The sequence below is a fragment of the Lacerta agilis genome, chromosome 1 (genome assembly GCF_009819535.1).
Source record: "Lacerta agilis isolate rLacAgi1 chromosome 1, rLacAgi1.pri, whole genome shotgun sequence".
NCBI lineage: Eukaryota > Metazoa > Chordata > Lepidosauria > Squamata > Lacertidae > Lacerta > Lacerta agilis.
In genome coordinates, this window is record NC_046312.1 from 93,933,319 (window position 1) to 93,956,957 (window position 23,639).

At 40.0% G+C, this 23,639-nt stretch overlaps 1 protein-coding gene across 1 annotated transcript in view; it reads right to left on the reverse strand.

The window, feature by feature from the left end:
* NCKAP5 (NCK associated protein 5) overlaps positions 1–23,639 on the reverse strand; it is a 546,232-nt gene that overhangs the window by 301,988 nt on the left and 220,605 nt on the right. The window contains exon 4 of the mRNA XM_033163803.1: positions 5,540–5,603. Within this exon, the coding sequence (XP_033019694.1) occupies positions 5,540–5,603 (64 nt within the window). The remainder of the gene's footprint in view (positions 1–5,539; positions 5,604–23,639) is intronic.

Consider the following 23,639-nt stretch of genomic DNA (forward strand, 5'->3'; position numbering starts at 1 on the left):
TTTTTTAATGTAATGCATCCTTTTAATAAGCACAGTGTAATGAAACTGGCTGGCATAGGACCCAAAAATAGATACATATTAACTGGAGCATATCCAAAAGCATATGAATTGCGCCATTCAATATATCAGGAAGTCAGAATGTAACAGTTATGTTTTCAAAAGAGCATCTTATTAAACAAAAACTCCCAGGAAAAATCATTTTCCCCATCACTTTTTTTTATTGAATGTTTAATCTTGCTAGATAAACAATCAGGTTTGGCTTTTCATAATCTAGACTTTTCATTATATCTCTCAATAACTCAATTCTCTAGAACACAAGGAAGTAGCATCTCAAATGGCACAGCACAATTTATTTAGGATTCTTTGTATGCTCAACCTTTTTCTTTCCTCTTTTTTAATATAGTGGGCTATATTTTTTGCCATAAATTATGGTATAGCAGTGATAGGGATGATCACATTGAAACTCATTAATATAACTTGTTTTCCTATTATTAGCACCATCTGAGCCTGTTGAAAGTCTTAACCAGGGCTTTAATTTTTCCCAGGAGGGCTTTAAATTAATTAGAGGTTTACATGCTAACAAAGAATCTGATACATTCATAAATCAATCTAACGCTGAAGGATTACAAAAAGGGAGGAGACCAATTCAGCTGGGATCTCATATTCAGTTAACATGGTGTGTTTCTACAAAAGGGTGCAGGTGTGAATTAGATGGATACAGAGAAGAAGCCACGATAATCACTTTGTATCACTTAAACCCACAGTGGGGAACACAGCAAATAAGGGCTTCTGGCCCACCCTTAGTGACATCTACGCCAACATGAAAGGGAATATCACACAATTGATTCCATTTTAACCTTCATAAATAAATAGCTTTAATGCCATAATTTATGCTACAGGCCATGGGACAAAGAAAATGCAGTAAGAGCTAATGTTGTTAGGAGGAGATATAGGATTTTGAAATATGCAAAGAATAGGATTATGAGCCGCAAATAGTAGATGAAATAATACTGAAAATCTGACTTGTGCTAAATTATAATTCATTACAAACACATGTGACTTGGGACCTACTGGTGAAGGGCAGGTGTTAATAATATTAATGAAATAAATAAATAAATAAATAAATAAATAAATAAATAAATAAATAAATAAATAAATGTGGCTGCTTATATTCTTAAGTTATATTAGGTATTTTGTTTCACTGAAGACACTATTGTTTTTCTACCATAGGAAACAATGCGGTGTCAAGTTATAGCACTAGCCACAAAACAACAGATAATGTGCATGCAATTGTCTGCTGAATTGTGGCCATATGCAAATTTAAGGGCATGGCCAAAATGCAGCCAAAGTAGCTTAACAACCATTCCCTCTTCCCAGAGATCCTGGGACACTATTTTTGTAAGTGATAGCGCTAAAGATTTCTCAGCATCTAACCCAGTGTTTCCCAAACTTGGATCTCCAGCTGCTTTTGGAATACAACTCCCATCATGCCTAGCTAGCAAGACCAGTGGTCAGGGATAATGGAAACTGTAGTCCAAAAGGAGCTGAAGACCCAAGTTTGGGAAACACTGATCTAACCCAACTACAATCCCCAGAAGTCTGTGGGGGAAAGCCATGACCATTAAAGGTAGTGCTGGTCCCTGCCCCAACACAAGTTCTATAGCTAGTCCCAACCTGCAATGGCAGCCATATTTGCAACCTCAAGATGCCAATTTTCATCAAGATGCCCACTAGGCATGGCAAACTGAGAGGGACAGCCTTCCCTCTCCACCTTTCGCCAACTTAGGCACAAATAATTATCTTATGCCCACCTTGCAGTCCCCCATCTACTCATTTCTGTTTCCTTCCTCCTTATATCTGGGGCTGCCAAACCATGCCAGTTCCTGACAGAGCCAAGTGGCCCATGACATTTCAAAATGAATCTGAGTCACATTCAAATACAGGGAAATAGCCTTTCCTCTCTGACAATAAATGTGTTATGTAAATGCAACTATTATACAGGTGCCACTTATTTGTTCTTAGTATGAACATGTACTGGTTTTAGTTACAGGTAGGTAGGCGTGTTGGACTGCCACAGTTGAAACAAAATTAAAAAAATTAAAAAATCCTTGCAGTAGCACCTTAGAGACCAACTAAGTTTGTTCTTGATATGAGCTTTCGTGTGCATGCACACTTCTTCAGATACACTAAAAAAGAAGTCGCCAGACTGTTAATGACTGCAATTGGTCTTACAGGAAAAAGCAAGGGGTGAGATGGCTAAAGATAGCTTTGTCATGTATAAGAATCCAATGTCTTTGTTCAGACCAGGTCTCTCCAGTCATTAACAGTCATCAACAGGTTTTCCACACCTATCAGCCAATCACCCATTCCCATTCCCACCACCCTTCTGAGTAATACCCCTCCCCACTCTCTCACTATATATAAGGGTCTGGCGACTTCTTTTTTAGTGTATCTGAAGAAGTGTGCATGCACACGAAAGCTGATATCAAGAACAAACTTAGTTGGTCTCTAAGGTGCTACTGGAAGGATTTTTTATTTATTTATTTTGTATGTACTGTTTTTGACAGGTATGTGGAACCACCTTTGTGCTTCAAATTGTTATACTAGTCCACTAATTTCTGCTGCAGTGACTCCAGTGTACTACCTGGGATAGTGTCACAACCTTTTATTTCTTACAAATTCTACAAATAAAATGTTCAGCCGGTTATAGGCAGAAGGGAGATTAACATTGAACCTTGTATGAATGGAATGAAATCCCACACAGCATGTTCTTAACACTATTCATGCCAAGAAAGCAACAATATAAACTAGCAACTGTTTTATATATACAGGCATGAATGCAAAGTGCAAGACACAGAGGTAAAAAAAGTTCTCATGCCACATGTTCTTGCTCCAGATATATTGCTTGCAGAGATATAGGTGGCAAATATTAAAAAGCCAACAATAAATTTACTATTACAAGTCACAATTGAAAAGGGCCCTTTTCACTTCATCTGTTTACGAATCATGTTGATCAGGGATAGTTCCAATGAAAGTTTTTATATTTGATTTAAACAAATACATATGAGATATTAAGGAACCCTCCTTGATAGAATGATTACTGGAAGTCTACCAAAATGGATTCAAGAACCATCCAGTGTATCATAGACCAGATATACATTATTGGATCATTTGATTAGATACACCTTATCGTTCGATTAGATCATCCTTACATTCTGTCATTGTTTACATTCAGTCACAGCTTAAGGAGACCAGACTCTTAGCCCAGAGGTTGCATGGGTTCCTTTTTAGCCAGAGTCTTGTTATCTGTAGAAAATGACAATCGTGTAAATGGATTTATTGGTGCTGACCTATAAGCAAGGGGCCAATGCTTCAAATCATGGTGCCTGCTCGTTGCTGCTTTTCATCCTCAGTGAGTTCAGACCTACCACTGAGCACCAGGAGCAGCAGGGTGCAGCTACTCTTGCCTGAGGGCTAAGAGTCAACATCATCAGAGGGCCTAGCACTGATATTTGCCACAGCCAGGCCACACAAGTGGTTAAACTGCGAAAGATGCTGGTCGCAATTAGCATCCTGCTGCTGCTGCAGCTGCAGCTTCTGTTCAAGCAGTCACTACTAACACTCAGTTCAGTAGCCTAAGGCATGTTCCAGCCAATCCATGGTGTGATGAAACTCAGGAAACTGACAAATCCTTACAACAGCACCTGGCCCAAACAGGTATTAGGGTGCAATGCCGAAGGTAAGTTCTTCCACAAGCTGCACTTAAAAACAGTATGGCTTCAACCCACGCTGCACTAGATGAGAGTTGGGTGCATTTTAGTGGTTTTCAGCTCTTTCTCTGTGTGGCAGGATTTACTCATGGCTTGTTTTTTTTTTATTTTCTTAAGTTGTCTACTTGTGGCTGTTTTGGATTTTAATGTTAGATTTTACTATATTTATTCTATTTTAATTTGTATACCAGCTAGAAAATTTGTGAAGTGACAATGAATGTTTTCACATTGTGAACTGAAGTACTTTCTCTTTTGCCCACTTGAGAGTTCCTTGAAGAGTTCCTTGAAGAGAGTTTTGCATTTTAATAGTGGGGAAGGTAGCATTTGTGTACGCCTGGCATAAAGGTGAATGACACCTCTGGCCAACCAACACTTGGAGCCCCCATATCTGACCTTAGATTCTTATTGGTTAAGTGATTTTATTTATTCATTTAAACATATTTTTTATTAAAGATTTATTGGTTTACAAAAGTATGTGCAATGTATTTTTTTTCAAGTTACATTTTCTGAGAAACTGTGTGTTACCTAATATCGATAATTGCATTCAAAACCGAATTGACAAATGAAGGGCAAACACAAGATAGTGAAGTATAAAATACCAATAAATAAGAACTCAACTTCAACGAACATGGAATTAGTGTTTAGGATGGAACTTACAGATGTGAACCTATGTGTGTGTGTGTGAGAGAGAGAGAGCACTTCCAGATCATTGCAAGAAAAGTGATTAAGTCCCACTTCAAATATAATTTATTTTACAGTGAATCAGAAGTAGGTCACTCATATTTCTGCAGTTTGCTTAAATGAAGTAACATATGAACTGGTGCTAGTGCCTGGTCATCAAGTGTATTGCAGCTCCTGTAAAGGGAAAGGCAAAGTGCAGCAGGCATGAAGAGCCTATCTCTTGAGAAGATCAATAAGCAATAAAGTTGATGCTTTAACTGCAGTCAGGGACAGTCACCTCACCTGACTTACCACTGTAAAGAGGCAGCCTTCCTTGACTGTGGACTGGCTGATCTCTGTAGTACTGCCTTTATTAAGAGCTTGGATAGCCATCATAACTAGAGACTGCCAGTTCAAGACCTTGTGTTTGCATTTTATCATGCATGTATGAGAAATGACAGAGAGGGATGGAGCCTTTTGTTTTTAATCCTTGGGTTTCACTTAGCTAATACAGGAACATTATCTTCATATTGGGGGTGGGGTGGGGGAGAGACCAACACAACCAGGCCACATTCAGAAAGGTATTGTATAGAAAGAAAAAGTGCAAGAAGGCTCACTAAAATTGTGGTCACAGTTATAAACCAAGCTACTGCCAAGTTCTAGCTTCACACTGTAACAGCAGGAAAATGATTTTCACGAAGTATGGAAAAGGTGAATGGAAAGAAAGACTTAAGAATGAGCATGATCAATCTTTCACATGTTTCCATGGTTTTCTTTGTCCATTCTCCATAGCTAGCACTGGGTGATTAATTACTAATCAAGTGTATCTGATTTCAATCTTAAAATTGCCTATTTATGCACCTAATGAGCATGATTTTTCATATGGTCATCAGCAGTCAAAGCAAGCCATTATGATGGCTGATAATGTTTTCCTGGGATTCTCTACCACTTCCTGCTATCAAAAGAAGTGATCTTTTTCTAAGTGGTGTTATGATTTCATCATCTGTAAAATCGTACGTTTACATTTTGATTGTAATCACAGACAAAGCCAATGTGTGTGAAGCCTGAATGGGAACAGGACAAATCACAAATGCAAAGACAAAACTTACCATTGTTCTGTCACTCTTACTTCGTGCAACTTCCTGCTGTAGACGAGCCACAGACAGCTTCTCCCTATGGAAAGAAGAAAAGCATAAAAAGGAGCTTGTTTTTCACCAGCTGGGAAAATGTATCATTTGTATGTCACCGTAGCATTCTTGCTCATCAATGTGGCAACCCCCCTTGGCAGAAACTGATTTATCTGCCATATTTTATAACATATATTTTAAAGCACTTGTATGCTTTTTGTTGTATTTCTTGACAGGGAAATTGATTCATATAAGCACCAATTATTTTCCAGGTGGTGGGAACCCAAAAGTGGTTCGTGATCATAACTGTATGTGAAAACTCCACTTTTGGTATACAGTATTGTTTAATAAATGGTCTATGGCTCTGCATATGACTTTTATTCTATTCTGTGATAACGCACTTACTTCCCTAACTTGTGCTACAAAAGTAGACTTAAAAGCAAACTGAAAGGTGTTTTTTAAAGACCAAAAACATTAAACCTTTTCAATACCAAAAATATGAATTTTAGAAGAAATGATAACCCATCTCTTTTAAAAAGAAACTCCATCTCTATTCAAAGCATCTTAAGAGAATAAAACAGGGTGCATGATTGGGGAGGAACAAGAGTTGTACGGTTCCTGTATATATGGTCCTAAACCATGTACACAAGCCTGAAATTGCATAGAAATTGTACAGATGGCTGAGTTAATGTGGACCTTTCTTTCCCTGTTCCCTCAGCCATCCCTATACCCTTTTTGCATGTCCATAAAAGTTTGTACACATAAGTCCATACAAAAAACATGGCAAATGACAGCATGTAGGGATTGTACAATCAAGTGGATACATGTGGGACTAGCCGCCATGCTCCTGCTCCCTCGCTACATGTGTTCTTCCCTTACAGTCACGGGTTTCACAGGCAAAGATAGCTCCACAGATGTTCAAGACTGGACATCTGCTAAGCTCCCAAGACCACTCTCAAGAGCACTCAAGAAGCTCTGAGAGAAGTATCACTTTGTTCAGCTTGCTTCTAGTCAACGGTACCTCTAAGAGCATGTTGCCCAAATACCAACATAAATTTTAGAATCAACACTGCCAATAACAACCGCTATACTTAAAAAAACACACGATACAACTAATGCACACCATAATGACTTCCTTGACAGTTCTACAAGAAAGTTCTTTGAAAATGTCAACAATGCTGACAGCAACTCCTTCCTAGACACATTCACTGCCAATGAACCCCACTGCGTAGGACTGGATAAAGTACGAGTGAGAAGACGGAGCCAGCAATGCTCTTTTGTGAACCAATCTGTTGGGAAGAGCTGTGGGTAAAAAAAAAAACCACATGAGGAATAAAAAAGCCTGCTCTATAGAGATTTATGAGGATCCACAGGATACATTGCAACTGATAGTCATTGTGTTTGAAAAGTTATGTCTTCAGACAGCAAACTAGTTTCCTTGTCTTTCCCATAATAGGCAGGAACCAAGTTAATAAATTAGCTTCTTACATATTTATTGCCCATTTTCTCTATGTCTGCTGAGCAATTGGAACCTCTATTTTTTAAAAAAAGTAATGCAAATTAAAAACTCTTCATTCTATTCCTTTCTGTGTCCTTAATATGTTATTTTGATTGATAATTTACCCACACTTAGATGCTGCTTAATTCTTATATGCAGTTTCCCCTTCATTATCAAGCCATATTTTGTGTATCTGAACACTTTATAAAGAAACTGTGTACACATACCTAGGCTCTCAGTTTGTATGAATACCTTTTGTAATGCTGTTGTTCTTGTTGTTACCAATAACAATTTGCTAAGGATCCATCTAAAATAATGCCCCCAAATTCTACAGAGTTTTCATGGAAAAGAGAAATTACAAGGCAAGTTAAAAGCTTTTTTATTTTATTTTTGCTTTTCAAGGGTGGGGGAGTCAACAAAACATGGTTCTCCATTTCCATTTCCAGACTTTCAGTATCTCAAAATTGTAGCTAGTATAAATACTTAATGTCACCGACAATAACCATTGTTTTGATTATCAAGTTTTGAATAAAGTTTCTGTTCTTGCTATTAACTGAACAAGGTACATGGTGAAAGGAACTCCTGTGGCTGTGGGGTTTTTATAGATTTATAAATCATGCTCTAAACTTTTTTTTAAGACCGTGATGCTATTTCATTAAAAAGGGCAATCTATAAACTGCAAGTTCAGCACCTCACAGTGTATTAGCAACCACCAGCTTCGTTTACTGTTTGTTTTTTAATGATGCCCTGCATAAAATGCTAATCCAAGCAAATTACCGGTACAAAGCAGTTGATCATGTTTCTGGGATTCAGCCTGCAATCCTAAACAGTGGTACCTCGGGTTAAGTACGCTTCAGGTTAAGAACTCTGCTTAAGAACAGAAATTGTGTTCTGGCGGCGCAGCGGCAGCAGGAGGTCCCATTAGCTAAAGTGGTGCTTCAGGTTAAGTATGCTTCAGGTTAAGAACGGACCTCCGGAACTAATTAAGTACTTAACCCGAGGCACCACTGTACACTGTTACCTGAAAGTATGTCCAGTTGAACTGGAAGGGGCTTACTTTTGAGCAGTCAGATATAGACTGTACGGCTAGTTCTAGCCAATGGTCAAATTGTGCTTCTGTACTGGTTTGCTAGTTTAGTCATTTTTAGGCTGTAGTGGAACAACTCTCACACATCTTGGACTAAGAAACTAATGCCAAAGGAATTATTCCTTGAGCTCTTTATTCAGAAAAAAAATATCTGGGGCAGGGAGGAGGACTGTGGAAGCAACATTAGATTATAGCTGCTAGAAACAATGCAAGCCACTACACAGATCCTTTCCTTTATCTCAGCTGTCTGTAAATAAAAGCCTCAGCTTTATTCATTCCATGAGGAAAGTGAAAGCACTGATTGACTGCCCCTATTCAATTCTACATAGGAAAGGAAAGGCAGCTAAATGTCTCCAGAGTCTTTCAGAATCCTGAAACCTCATTTGAACTTCACTAATAACATTTCACATTCTGACACAATGCTGTTGATTTTTTAAATCCTCAGTTTTATCCAGCACTCTCAAGTTGCATCAAAAGTTTGAATGATAAAACAAAAAAGCTATTTTTTAATTTTATTTTGAATAACACCTGCAAACATTTAGTATAGAAACAAAATCAAACAGCATTCTTTAAACTGATTTTATAAACAAAATAAGTCAACTTAAGTCAATTGAAACTAAAAATGTTTCAGAGTACTACACTTATGATTCAATTTAACTACTTCTAGGTTAACCAAATTCAGTCCAATATCCCCATGATGAAATACTGACCCCAGTGTTTTGATTTGTCCCATATGATATTATTGTCCATCCCTCATCCTAAAACATACATTAAAGAAAAGTGAAAACTTAATGTAAAAGACAACCACACTGTTTTGTCAACTGTGATTCTGGATAATTCATTAGCTAAAGTTCTATATCAAACTGTAAGGATCATAAACAGAGTTTAAAGCTCCTATGGAAATCAACAGTGCTAGACTTGGGGCTTCACAAATTATATAAAAACAAAATATTTAAAATTTATTTGAGTCTCCTCCCTCCGTATATATTTGCCTGGGCAATAAAACACCCATGTATGTCTCTGTAGCACAAGGAAAACAGTAATAGAAGGCAGACTAAATAGGGCATGAAAGGCCAACATACACACACCCTTTTCTGAAGTAGACCATCATGCTATTTGAGACCACATCATGGTGAATAGGAAGAGGGACAAGGAAAAAACAGAACTGAATCATAAAGATCTTCTCCATGGATGCATGTTACGAGCCCAGAGTCCAGCAATAGTTACAACATGGAGTCAGAGGCTGCAGACTTTCTAGCTAAGGAGCAGATTAGATGCATGACTCTGAACCTGATGTTGAAGGATCAGGAAACAACTGAGTCCAAGGCTGAGGAATATGAGCCCCCAGAAGAACTTCCTGTATCAGTAGGGCCAGAACTTGGACCTTTACAGGTACCTTCACCTGAGGTACCTCTACAGTCCAGCAGTGTGGGGAATGCACCAGGCTAGGGAACAGAGTGCCCATCTTCAGTTAGAGGAATCGGCTTTAAGAACCTAAAGTTAGTGACAAGCGGGTGGAACCCAAGAGAGATAGTCTAAGAGCAGGAGCTTTAAAAGGCTCAGTCTGCTCTCAACCTTTGCTGGAGCAGGTGGCTAACTTGGAACTATCCATGGTCCTGACCAACCCATGCTTCCTTCTCTGTGTGATCTGGCATTGGGTCAGAACACTGCCATGCAAGTCTTATAATACCAGGTAGGAAGTCACATTTTGCATATCCAATGCAGTCATGTTAAGGCTCCGCAGGTATCTCTCAGGTCAACTTATCCCTCTGCTGCTTGTTGTGCACTCTACAAAATCTCTGCTCCTTTGGGAAAGTGAGGGAATAGGAATGGGTAGGGTGCAAGACCTATTTTGAGGAAGGTACAGCTTGAATGCAGCTGCACCAAACTCTAAATGGGACCAGTCAGTTTGAGTAGAGGGAACTGGTACTCAAATCTTAACCTCCCATTTATCAGTGTCAAGTCCAGGTTTTGCTGGACCTTTGACACAACACGCTCCACAGACTCCAACTTAATCTACCTCCTCAGTGCAGCAAGTGTAGGGTTCTCTTGTCAATGACCTCCCTGATGGGGTGTAGGGCCCCAGCAAATGGCGAATCCTTGGCACCAGTCGTGTTCCAGATCTCAACTTAGCTCCAATATATACCACAATAGCATACTTCGTGGAATTAGTAGCAATTCCTATCCTGTCCCCACACATACACACTAAAATTCTACTACACTATTCCAACATACTCATGATTTTTACACAAAATACAAAGCCAAACAGCTGTGCTTTAAAACAATCCTTGTAGAAGTGAAGAAATTAACTAATACTATATGCAATTGTGGGTGGTAATAAAGAAAATACCTTTTGTGACACAGAGTGAATTTCCAAATTTTGTGTGTGTGTGTGTGTGTGTGTGCGCGCGCGCACGTGCGTATCTCAGATGATGTATTAAAATGAATACACTACATGTAGCAAGCTCTATTCTGTTGCAAAAGTAAAATGGGGTGCTGGGGTAAGGATCCTGAAAGTACATAATCTCTTCTGAGCAAAAATTCAAACTATAAAAGGGTCAGACCAGATACATGCACTCTTTTATGCAAGTATACAAATGTATAATAATGGTTCGGCCAAATTGTTCAAGGCTAAAAGAAAAAGGACTTCTATTCTTACCTGTCAAAACCAAGGTTCTGCTTCCGAGAATTGTCTTGCTTTTAGTGTATCTCCATTAGCACACTAATAAGCTCACATTAATAGATTATGCCATTTGCAAAATCATGAACAGTTATACCTATTGGGCATCGTTCATCTCCATAATGCTGGCAGGTATGTTAAAGAACCCTAAAAGCAGGGCTGGTTTTTCATCCTGCCTTCTAATGACTCCTCTCATTATAAAAACTCAACTCATCTAATTTGGAAACAAAACTTGTAAGGCCAGTTAGCCACATGGTTCAGGAGCTGAGCATCAGATAAAAGGGTGTCATTTGCCAGTGCAAGGTTCTGCTCCAGAGTAAGCCCCTCAAAAATGACTGGACTAGACATAAAGGAATGCAAAGGGATAAATGGAACATAATAAGGCAAATATGTAAAATAAATCTGATGGAATCGACAGTAAGTTATTGACACTATGACCTACACATTCCAAAAATAGATTGCAGGGCTACATTCAATAAATCAATTGCACAGTAGAGTTATGTCCTGTTCTACAGGGCTTGATCCTTATAATCCATACCATTGCTTACAACAGGGATGTCAAACATAATGTGTGGGGGATTCATCAGGCCCTTTAGGTCTTCGCAATGAGGCCTACAGTTCTACTTTACATACAAAAAAAGTTAAACCATATACCAAGCCAGGCCTCAATGACATTAGATTCTCCCTCTCAACATAATTTATCCCCAGTTAGTTGAGTGCAGGAGTCAAGGAATGTGAGGAGCAAAGAAGAGTGAACTGAAGGGCAACAAGCTGTGATTAACTATGACTTGTTGAAACGAGGCAACTTCAACCATGGGATATTGAAGCTGCTTTTTTCAAAAGAATGCAAAATTATGACTAACCACATTTTGTTGGGTTCAGATAAAAAACAGAAATGAAATCTCACAGCCTCTTCCTCACAGCCACAATGAAGGAATGGGGGTAGATGAGAAGGATTATATAAGCCCCCAAGCTCACAGACTCCTTCCTAACGAAGTACCTTGGCTCACTGAGATGTCTAAATCAACTCAGTGTTAATAGTACCTGGAATGTATGTGTTGATAAATAAAAGTCTTCAACAAAAGAAAAGTGTGTTAGCATTATCTGATAATTCAGGCTCCTGTGACAATATTAATACATAAATGTACTGTACAATAATGGGTACCTGGCTTTTCAGTGCATTTTACATAGCTCTGGGAAAGTATACCCCATGAGCGGGATAGCTCAGTTGGCTAGAGTGTGGTGCTGACAACAGCAAGGTTGCATGTTCGATCCCTGTAAGGGACAGCTGGATATTTCTGCGTGGCAGGGGGCTGGACTAGATGTTCCGCAAAGTCCTTTCCAACTCTACAGTTCTATGAAAAACCAATTGAGAAATCTCAGCGGCCAGTTCTTGCTTTTATTCAGATACATTAGACCAGGAGTGGGGAAACTTTTTGTCTCAGTGGGTCTGACAGGTTCTCCACCCTTGCACTACTCAATAGTGCCTTAGGATGCAATACTAACCCTCATGCAATCCTAACCCCTACTGACATGGGAGTAAGCCCCATTAAATTTAGCAGGAATCATGAGTAGTCATGATTCAGATTTCACTGTAGGTCTCAAAACTACCTGTAACTTTGTTTCATGGTGCTAAGGAACATTGCACAATATTTTTTATAAAATCAAAGCTGCATAATGCATTCATCTCTCAATGCATCCTCTCACTTAACATTTTGTGCTCTGTTACATCAGCTGTGAAGTCTTGCACATGTTTAAATAGGACGACAAAGAAGCAACAACTGAGAAAGTTTTGGCACCCTCCTTTTATCTTTATGGAATGAAAACGTGGCTAAAAACAAATGAGGCCATGTACACAACTTGTCTAGCTATAAAGCACCCATGTGCTATGCCTCTATTTTTATTTTTTAAAGTCAGGTAAGGAAATGCCCTTCAATGTCTGGGTAATTTGTATTTTGCAAAGTAAAATGTGGCCTAAATAAACGTAGGGCAGACTTTAATGTTACACAATAATAAAATAAAATAATAAATGATGAGACCTGTTCAAGTGCTCTCTCTCTCTCTCTCTCTCTCTCTCTCTCTCAATAACCATTAATATGAAGCCCTCTTTAACCACTGATAGTATCTAGGACCTAGTTTTGACAACATCATTTGACAGGCAGCACCTCCATAACTAGGAAGTCAATGCTCTTGCATAGTGCTTATTCTAGCCTAAAACACTATATACCGGTATTGCTGCTGCCTTCAATGTCATGCATGCCACCACAAGAAAATACTGACCATGATTGCTCTCATTAAGTTTATAAGAATCCAGCCCAAGGAGATGCGGTCACAATTAATTAATTTACAAGTTTAACTAGAACTGTGGTTAGCACACAATCACTACAGCTTTCATCCTTCAACGATTAGCCATGATTCATCACCTTCTAGAGGAGCCCTAACAGTCATTACAGGATTTTTAAGCTCCAAAGTGGAATATAGCACTGGGAAAAGTCATTTGCATGTCAATAACTGTTGCTATCCTACAATATTTAAAGCATGCCCAAGAGTTGTATATTTAGAAAAGAGGCGTCAGCTGGCAGCCTGTTGGCTAAGTCCAGACAGTAGCCAAATGGCAATTGGCCTAACGTGACAGTGGCCACATTTGGACGTAAGGCTAGTCATACATCATAGTTATGCAAACAAAGTTGTGCATGGGGCTCTGTGCTGCTGCACGCAGTCTGAGCGAGACCAGCCTTGTTCCTCATTTTTTGGAGTAGGAAAACATAGCGTAAGCACTGGTTCAGATGCAACACTTCACGGCTGAAACCAGATTTGGCTACCAACACATTAACTATATAAAAGATGAAGGCAACTTGGGGATAACCTAGAAACAGACTATTTAGGGCAAATGATACCAGAAATACGGTTACCTCCATTCTTTTCTCCTAGAAGAAAAATACAAGGCAAGGGTTAAGATGCCCTTCTCACCTTGCTGGCCCTTCTACTGCAGACTGCAGTCTCCATTGCTGCATTTTGGATAGTTTAAAAAGAAAGAAAGAAAAGAAACAAGAACTACAGTGACAAGAGTGCCACATGCAGAGTAAATTCCAAGAGGGACTTTTTCCCCTCAGCAGATACATGGGTGAGCCCTGGCATGGTAGAAATATAGTGAGTCCTAGAATCCAATGCTGACTGGACTAAGGATGGGAGAAAATAAATGCTATAAAACAGGCACGTCAAACAGATCATGCTCCACTGGTAGATCACTGGACGTTTGTGGCAGATCACTGCCCCCCCCCCCAAGAAGCTCAACAACTTTGGGTCTCCTAGAAAAAAAGTGGGCCCTCCTTCCTAAAAATAGCTTAACAACTTTGACCTGAACCCCAAAAAAGGGGGTAGATCACTGCCAGTTTTAAACTGTGGGAAAATGTGAGTAGATTGCAGTCTGTTGGGAGTTGGTCACCCTGCTATAAAACAATTCAGGTAACAAACTGTTCTTTATCCAGCAAAAGTTCAACATTTGAAGGGCATGACTTCACAACATGTAGTTTTGTTGTGGGTTTTGTCTTTTGTGCGGGTGGTGTTTTCTTTAGCCTTGCTTTGCCCGCTTGTTTGTTTGCTTCCCGTAAAAAACACACCAAGGGACTTGTTTTCAGAAAACGTATTACTCCATACCCATAAAGTATCAAATTTAAAGAGACACCGGATATGTTACTTTCTGTCTGGTCTTCTCAGGCAAAGGTTACTCCAGAGCCTCTTTAGACCAATTAATTAAAAACCACCCAGGAAGAAAGGGGAAGAAAATATTAAAGCATGCAAGACAGACCACCCGGTTCAATCACTGTTTTTCTGGTGGGGGTCACTGTTAATGTCCCCCCATGGCTCAGATGCCCAGCTCATATCTACTGGAGCCTTGTGTTCAGTACTGTGGGCCCAATCTTATGATACTCCATTCCATCTGAGATCAGACAGGTTCCCTCTGAGTTCCTGGTAAAGACTTTACAGTATTATTATTTCCACAGGAAATTTCCACAGTGAGACTTTCTGATTTTACTATTAAATGTAACTGACTTTAGGCTGTATCCCTGTTGTGCATTGCTTAGAAACTTTGATGTTAAATTATTAAAATAAATAAAAATACATGTGTGATGAAGGAAGATGGATACTGGATAATAGAGATGGCTTGCTGCTTCATATGCAATAAATTATGTTGTTCTAAAATCAGGGGTTGACTATTGATTAATAATTTCCAAGAACTTACGTACCTAATGGGTTTATTACATCCAACACTATGTTTAAAAGTCCAATTAATTAATACCAACGTGTATTGATTTTTGCAACAGGATGCTCCTGGTGTCTGCAATCTAGAGAAAGGCAGTAGGCTTTTATTAACAGTTGACCTTTTAACTGATCTTAATCATGTGATTGCCAATGTGGGATACTTACTAGGGTTGGCATACAGAACATAATGTTTTCCAAGAATTGCAGGCTTACTTTTTCAATCTTGTGATTAAGCACATTAACAAGCAGTATGAATTAAAGGTTTGTATGCCAGTTTAACAAGCCGTTTCTCTTAACTGCTGTGAGATAAGAAAGTAATATAAATACAAGTAGTTTGTGTTTACTCAGTAAACAGGTGCTCCTTGCTCCTTGCTAAGCAGATGGTGAATTCAGGAATGTTGCAGTTAATTAGCTTAACTCTCAGTTATAGCAAAAAAAAAAAACCCAACTAGAATCCCGCCTCAGCTCCACAGCACAACCACACACACACACACACACACTGATACATAAAAGTGTTTTCATAACCATCACGGCCATTTATTGCCAATATTTAGGCAAGAAATTCTAACTCAGCCACCAAAAAGTGCAATTCTATGCACATCTCCTCAGAAGTAGGACACATTGAATTCAATGAACTTACTCCCAGGTATAGCAGGGGTACCCAATCCGACACGCTCCAGCTGCTGTGAACTACATCTCCCCTGACCATTGTCAGGACTGATGGGAGCTGGAGTTCACAATGTCTGGTCTATAGCCTTGCAAGTGGCAAAGTGCTACATTGCCTTATATCATTAAACGGCAATTCTACGCAGTTGTGGCAATAATTCCCTTACTGATCACAGTTCAGACTGCCAGGATTGGCACCAGGAGGAGAGCTTCTGGTGTTCCTTTTCTACATGCTGCTTCCTGTTTGAATGCTAGTCACTTGATTCCAGTGACCCGGCATTATGCTGATGAGCTCAACTTTACATCTCTTATGAATGAACTAATAACTTGCATTCTAATCCAGTGGTTTCCTATTGTGTTACCCAATAGCCTGGGATTATATTTAATGATATTGTGGTTTTATATTGACAGCGAGACACTGTCAGCTTCTCTTTCTAATGCAACATTTAAATTGCTTAGCTAACATTGCTAGAATATGTGTTGGGTGCACGGACAAAGTTGGTAACTGTGGGAAAATGGGTACTAGAAACAACATGAAAAGACAGTGTCAGTTTTCGTGGTAACCTGTCAGGTGTTTTAAGCACCTTGATGCCGCAAACATCAGAAAGATTCTGGAAGACGGATATGCTTAGTGTGAGAGCACAGCAAATACTTTGTCAGATACAAAATGTTGTGACAGCTGAGTATAAGTAAATATTATGCCCTTTGTTTTTCTGATAGAAAAGCTCTTTAAAAAGGGGTTTTGTTTGTTTTTACTTTAAATTTTCATATCCTTTTACACACCCTGAAAACAGAAAAGAGAAACGGTTATACTGACAGAGAGAAAATACTAAAAGAAAGATACACTGAACTTGAAATAAAACCATTCTTACTATCCAGAGGAGGCGACAAGGGTATACTAGATCACATGTAGTGGCTGCCCGTTTGTGGAATGCTCTCCCCAGAGAGGTTTGCCTGGCACCTATATATATTTTAGGTGCCAGGCAAAAACGTTCCTCTTGGGCTAATTAATACTCTTCAGCCTTTTAAATGTATCTGTGAGAAGGCAGGGTCATTGTTTTGTTGTTTTTGTTTAATTATTGTGTTTTATCTTGCATTTTATTCTGTGAACTGCTCTATATAAATCTAACTAATCATCATCATCTAGCTTTCCTCCCCCTAGTGGAACCTAGTCACTAGCAACCAGGCCCAGCAACAAACTTCCACGCATTGAGTCAAGAGTTCTAAGTGCACAGCAAATGCAGATGTGCAACTGAATCTGTATCTGTATCATAACGCTCATTTGGTCTCCATCTAACCATTGGAATGTATCTTTTTATCCAGAAAAACAGAGATGCACATGCAGGCCATTATGCAGTAATGGCTGGCAGGGCAGCCTAGCGTTGCTTTCCAGGCTTCCCAACACCATTCATCACTGTTAGTTACTGAGCAGGACAGGGGCAGGGCAGCAGGGAGCTAAGTGCAGTGGAGATATAGCAGTGGGGGGGGGCACTGTGTCTCTGCAGCTGCAACTGTACCTTGCCTCCTTCCTTTAGTAAGCAGTAGCAGCAGTGCACAGTGCTGTTAAACCAGGGGAGCAGCGCCAGCAACTACTGCCATTACACATTGCATGTGATTAACTGCACTCCTTAAGATTGGGGCTCAGCTATAAAATTAGAAATTTTAGCTAAGTGGACATCAATTTGAACTAATCATCTTATGTAGTTACCTAACATTACAGAATGTATTGTTAGCAATGTCACGTAAATGATGCAGATGGAGCCCAGAGAGAAAAGAAATCCTGGTAACACTTTACTAAGAGAACTGAACAAAGAGTATAATTTAAGGAGAAAGGAACAGGGTTTGATTTTTTTTTATTTCATGCCTTATACATAGCAGGGAGACATCCAACCAACCATTCAGATGAAAACTCCCTCGGAACCACACAGCCTACCAGAGCCTATGTTACCTCAGCAAAGATCACAATGATCTGCTTGGTTGTTAAGCAACACCCCACCACCACCACCCCTTGGTTAGCTGACTTACTAACAACAGAATTAACCCTTAGGTTACAAACCAAATTATCTCTGCTGTTGCAATTCCCACATGTATCATACTGAAGTGAAGAGGATATAAATTCAGCACAGAACCTGGTTGTATTAATGTTTCCACAGTGTTAGCCCATCTACATTGTGCATATTCTGATGTTCTTGTTAGGTTAAGCTATATGGGCACCTACAATTTAATCTATGCAATAAAATGTGCAGGAAGAGGTCACCTAGAATGCTTCAACCTTGCTGCAAGAACCTTCAGCTTTCTCTTGATTTACCAATCAAGTGATTGATTTATCAATCCTAAAGTTGCTTTTACAATTAGTATTAGCATTCAGCATTGCATGATACGTGCCAACACACTGCAATCCAAAAAGCATATGGAGGGAATTTGCACAATTAGGCAAGCTGCCAAGTACTTAGAGTTCTACTTTATTATCATCATTACCATGAGACCCCTTGGCTTTAGAAAGGGGCTTAAATATAAGGACTAATAGAAGTCATTTTAAAAAGCCAGGTGAAGCCAGGAATGTTTAAATTCCAACGACGACAGGCCATTTTGTTATATTCTGAAACCACAGAAGCCAAGCTGGCCAAGGGGCAAAAGGAAGCATTATCCATGCTACCTTCTATGTCCTGCTCTGGTGAAACATTTGTAGAAATTACAATGAAAGTTTACATAATGTGACTCTGGCAGAATTTCTTCAGAGCTCTTTCACATTTCTAGCTATGGGCAAACAATCTCTGATGTACATACAAACATTCCTTCCTTGCCCACAAGGGCTGCCCCATTTACGGTACTTGAATGGAAGTAGCAGGTGTGCAGGAACATTAATTTGCGGTCAAAGATCTTGTCCTTCCACAAATAGTCCATCTGCACTAGGTGCACTGCACACTGGGCTCTGGACTGGATCAGTTAGCTTTTTCCTTAGGGTTGTGATCAGGGTGTGGGTGTGGGTGCTATTTCTTTAATTAATCTTCATTGCTAGTAAATTAAATGCAGGACTTTGTGCTACATATATATATAATATTATAGATATATAATATTATAGATATAACACAACGTCCTGCATTTCATTTACTAGCAATGAATATATATATGTGCACACTTCATATAATAGCCACTCATCCATGTTAAATGTCTCTCATAGGAGGCTGGGTTAGAAGTACACAATATCAGAACAAAACAAAACAATCTTAATGCCTGCTCCAGGAACCGAGAGTTGCAAGCCTGTGGAGACTGGTGGTACTGGACCTCGAAACATTATTGAGAATAATAGAGTGAACTTCCCTGACCTTCTGTAAAGCAGCAGAATATTATCTATACCTTTATAGCCTCCCTGTGCTCTCTTCCCCTCTATGTTATGCATTCATCTAAACAGTGTGTTCTGGATCATTACCTTTCCTTTTCAGTCTCCCAGAAACTCATCTGTTACACTAGAAGTAGTTTGCCGTTTCAGAGCTCAATTATTTAAAAACCAAAACACATTCACTGAATGTGGATTATTATTATTATTATTATTATTATTATTATTATTATTAAGCAAACACAAAGGAGCTTGTGTCTCACGCCACTATTTTTCTTAGCCCATTTCCCTCACACATCAACTATTGAAACAGGGGCTCACCACTATACTGGTCAGCAGGGAACTTATGCCAAAGGCATTTTAAGAGGTAGCCCGGTGCTTCTCAAACTGTGGGTTGCAGTCCACAGATGGCCTTCAGTGTGTTCCTGGGTGGTCATACAATGAGGAGCTTTTTACCTCCCTTTTCACTGGGCTATCAACACACTATTACCATTGTAGACCCCCTTTAAGAGCCAGTATTACTCTCTCACGACATCCCTCCCCTTTATATGTCATGCTTAAATTTTATTAAAATACATACTGGCCTATATTAACATGAAAAACAAAAAAATAAAAATAAAACATAAGCTAGTTCAGAGTTAACTATTGATGCAATAGTCTTTCAATTTCTGTTGTAAAAGATGGAAGTAGACCTGGAAAGGTGTAACTGGTTAAATTACATGTGGAACATACTCCAAAAATATTCAAAAGCATGGGTGACTTTCTTTCCTGCTATTGATCAGATTCCAGTCTACAGTGGTACCTCGGGTTGCGCACTTAATTCGTTCCAAGGTGCCGTTCACACCCCGAACAGTGCTCAACCCGGGCGGTGCTTTCGTGCATGCGCAAAAACGCGAGATCGTACTTCTGCACATGTGTGAACTGCACAGAACGCTTCTGTGCATCCACGGACTGCGCAGACATGCGCAGAAGCATCCACGCTCCATGTTTCACTTCCAGATTTGCGGTGTATGCAACCCGAACGTACTCAACACGGAGCGTTCGCAACACGAGGCATGACTGTATTTTTAAAGCCAGGAACCTCACTCAACAGCAATGGAGTCTCCTTTTAAAAAGAAGTTGGATCCAAGATAATTTCCCACTGTGCTGAAGAGCAATACTGTGTTTGTGTAATTGTGGATAATTAAAATGGCAGCTCCCACTGGAACGTAGAATGTCATAACTCCAACAAAAGATTCTAAACCTCAACAAAAGATTCTAAACCAATCAGCAGTGTGTATATGAACATACATGTGTTCTGGCTGCAAACATATGAGTCCAGGTACACACTAATAACTTTTGGGAGTATCTGTATACATCAATGCTCTAAGGTAAAGGTTAAGTCCAGTCAAAGGCAACTATGGGGTGAGGTGCTCATCTCACTTTTCAGGCCAAGGGAGCCGGCAGACAGCTTTCCGGGTCATGTGGCCAGCATAACTAAACCACTTCTGGCGCAAAGGAACACTGTGACGGAAGCCAGAGTGCAGGGAAACGCCGTTTACCTTTCCGTCGCAGCAGTACCTATTTATCTACTTGCACTAGCATGCTTTCAAACTGCTAGGCTGGCAGGAGCTGGGACAGAGCAACGGGAGCTCACCCCATTGTGGGAATTCGAACCACCTTCTGATTGGCAAGCCCAAGAGGCTCAGTGGTTTAGACCACAGTGCCACCCGTGTTGGGTAGGTGCCCACCCAGGAAGCCTTTACAGTGCTGATTAGAATGTTCCTGCTACTCCTCCCCACCAGAAGGTACATCACCAAGGGCTTCCTGAATCCTCTCACTCATCCTCTTCACCAGGTTTTTCCACCTGCACTTTATGGGACTCAGCGTCACATCCTCTCTGGGTGCAGCAAATGTTACAAGTAGCCCCTGCAGCCGAGTTCTCCAGAATCAACTGGTTGGGTGGTGGTATCATCACCAGGGAAAGATCACAATACTCAAGCAATGCCTTTTGTTAAAAGGCTGAATGAATAGTAGAAGAGTAGACATGGCAACTGAAGTTTCATGAACTGTGGGTTTAAGCTAATCAGTCTGACTGCACAACCTCTAACACACACTGAAGTTCAGAGAATGCAAATGGGATGAACACATGCTCTACCCTTACATGTCAGAGCAAAGGCCCCTGAAGTCCCCAGCCAGCGTTCCTTGTGAAGACTTCCTTAAAAACTAGAGAACAAGGACCAATGAGCGAGCCCTTTTGGAATACAGACAAAGTTGAACTGAATTGTTGCTAATGCTAACCACTCATTTAAGCGACATCAAAAGAATATCACACACACACACACACACACACACACACACCAGCAGCAGCAGCTGAAGGGAAATTGCATTCTGGAATGCTACTCCCCTTCTCTCTGTTTTCAAGGCAGTTGCTTATCAAAACTGGAAAGCAATTAATAATGTATTACTTCTGCTCATAGTCAGATTTGAAAATTATTTTTCGCTACAAGCTTAGCAGAGACAGGGCCAGAAAACAGCATATTGCTATTATCAAGGGCACCTGTAGATGTTTTGCCTTGTCTAGTAAAAAGATTGCTTTTCAGAGTCTTTCATGTTCTGAATGAAACCTTGTGACCAGTTGTACTTCTCATGCATTCACTTTTAAATTTCACTGAGCAGCTATCTATAACTGAAAGATTCTTTTTCTTTAATGATAATCTTATTGTTGATGTAATCTGCTTTTTCCTTGTACTGTAAAGCTTTCGAGTTCATCTCCTTTATTTTGAATTTCTCCCCATCAAATTACTTTCCCCTTTAGCCTCTCATGATAAGAATACAGGAAGCAAATGAAAACAAACAACCAAAAAAAAAAAAAAAAAGCCACAAGCCAAGAATGTTTTATCAAGAAAGTATCTGCTGGCTGAGCAAAGTGAGCGGATCCCCCCCCCCCCAAGCTTAACTTAAATGTCAACACTGAGTTTGGTGAAAGGATGTTTTTGGTTTGTACGCGTGTTTGCAGCCCAAACTCTGCTGAACCACTGAGAAATCAAAATGAAATACTGTATAGTACATATGTTCAAGGGCAGAATTCTCACATTTCAGGTTTGAATGCCAGCTCAACCACCCTCTCCTTTTTAAAACAGGGAAAATTCAGTATATCACACAGTACAATATATCTCTTAAATAAGGCAGAATTGAAATGAAAGCTAGATTTCATATTCAAGATACCATTCTGCATTTTCAAAAAAGGAACAGATCTTGGAGTGCATAGTTTGCATAAAGAAAGTCCCAAGTTCAATCCCAGTTTAAAAAGACCAGGAGATGAGAAAGACTGTTGGGGACTTGAGAGAGCTGCTGCCAGTTAGTATAGAGAACATGGGGCTAGCCCAGGCACCCCCAACCTGCGGCCCTCCAGATGTTTCGGCCTACAACTCCCATGATCCTTAGCTAACAGGACCAGTGGTCAGGGATGATGGGAATTGTAGTCCAAAACATCTGGAGCGCCGAAAGTTGGGGGTGCCTGGGCTAGATAAATAATCTGTCCTTGTATGAAGTTAGTTGCTACCCTATGTTTCAAGTACAGTAAGCCCACAATCTATGAACATTTAACTTGTGTACATTCAGCTTTATGTGCTTGGCATTTTTATTATTATTATTAAGGGGGTGGGTGTCCAGGAAAAAAGACTTTGGCAATCCCACGCATCATTGAACCTAATGTATTTTGACTACACACAATGTTGGCTTTAGGCATGATCCCAGGAACGTAACCCTTGCACAAGATGTAGGTGTACTATGTAAAACCCAACTAGATCCCTGTAACCAAATGGGAGAAAAACACAAGGAACAATAAAATGTGCTGAGCTGAGGCTTCTCCAAAACTATGCTTTACTAGTTAATGGTTTTGCAACTTTTCACATTCATCCCTTAGGTCAGAAACGCTAGATAAAAGCACCAGGGCCACATATACAACTACAGTAGTGTGGATGATACAGGCAATGCCACTTCCCTTAGGACTCAATCAGAAAATGGTTTGGCCACAGCACAAGGTCCACTTTTCAGAAGTGACTAGCAGAACTGCAGACATACTAGCACTTTTCAAACAGCTGTGGCTCATCACGGACTTGGGATATGTCTCCTCAGTGTGGAGTGCGCCAAGCTTGGCTCCCTTGGGCACTGAGATCTCCACGTCATATCTTAGATAGGTCCCTAGTAGTTCAGTCTTCACAGTACTGGAAAGAAGACATCCAGGGGCTCTGAGACAATACTCTGGGATATATTGAAACTGTTTGTGTCCCCTGTTAAGTGTTGTAAAGACTGGGGCTCCAGCTTCTCCTTTACCAAGAGACCAGAGAGAGGCTGCCCCTAATCTTGTAGTCATACCTCGTGTTGCGTACGTTCGAGTTACGCACCTCCGCAACTCGGAAGTCCTCCACGGAGCGCGCGCAATGCGCGGGTGCGCAGAAGCATTCTGCACACTTCACGCATGCGCAGAAGCGCAAAAAACCGTGAACTTCAGTGTTTTTTCTTTTTCTTTCTTTCTTTTTTTTTTTTTGTTCGTTCATGTTACATACG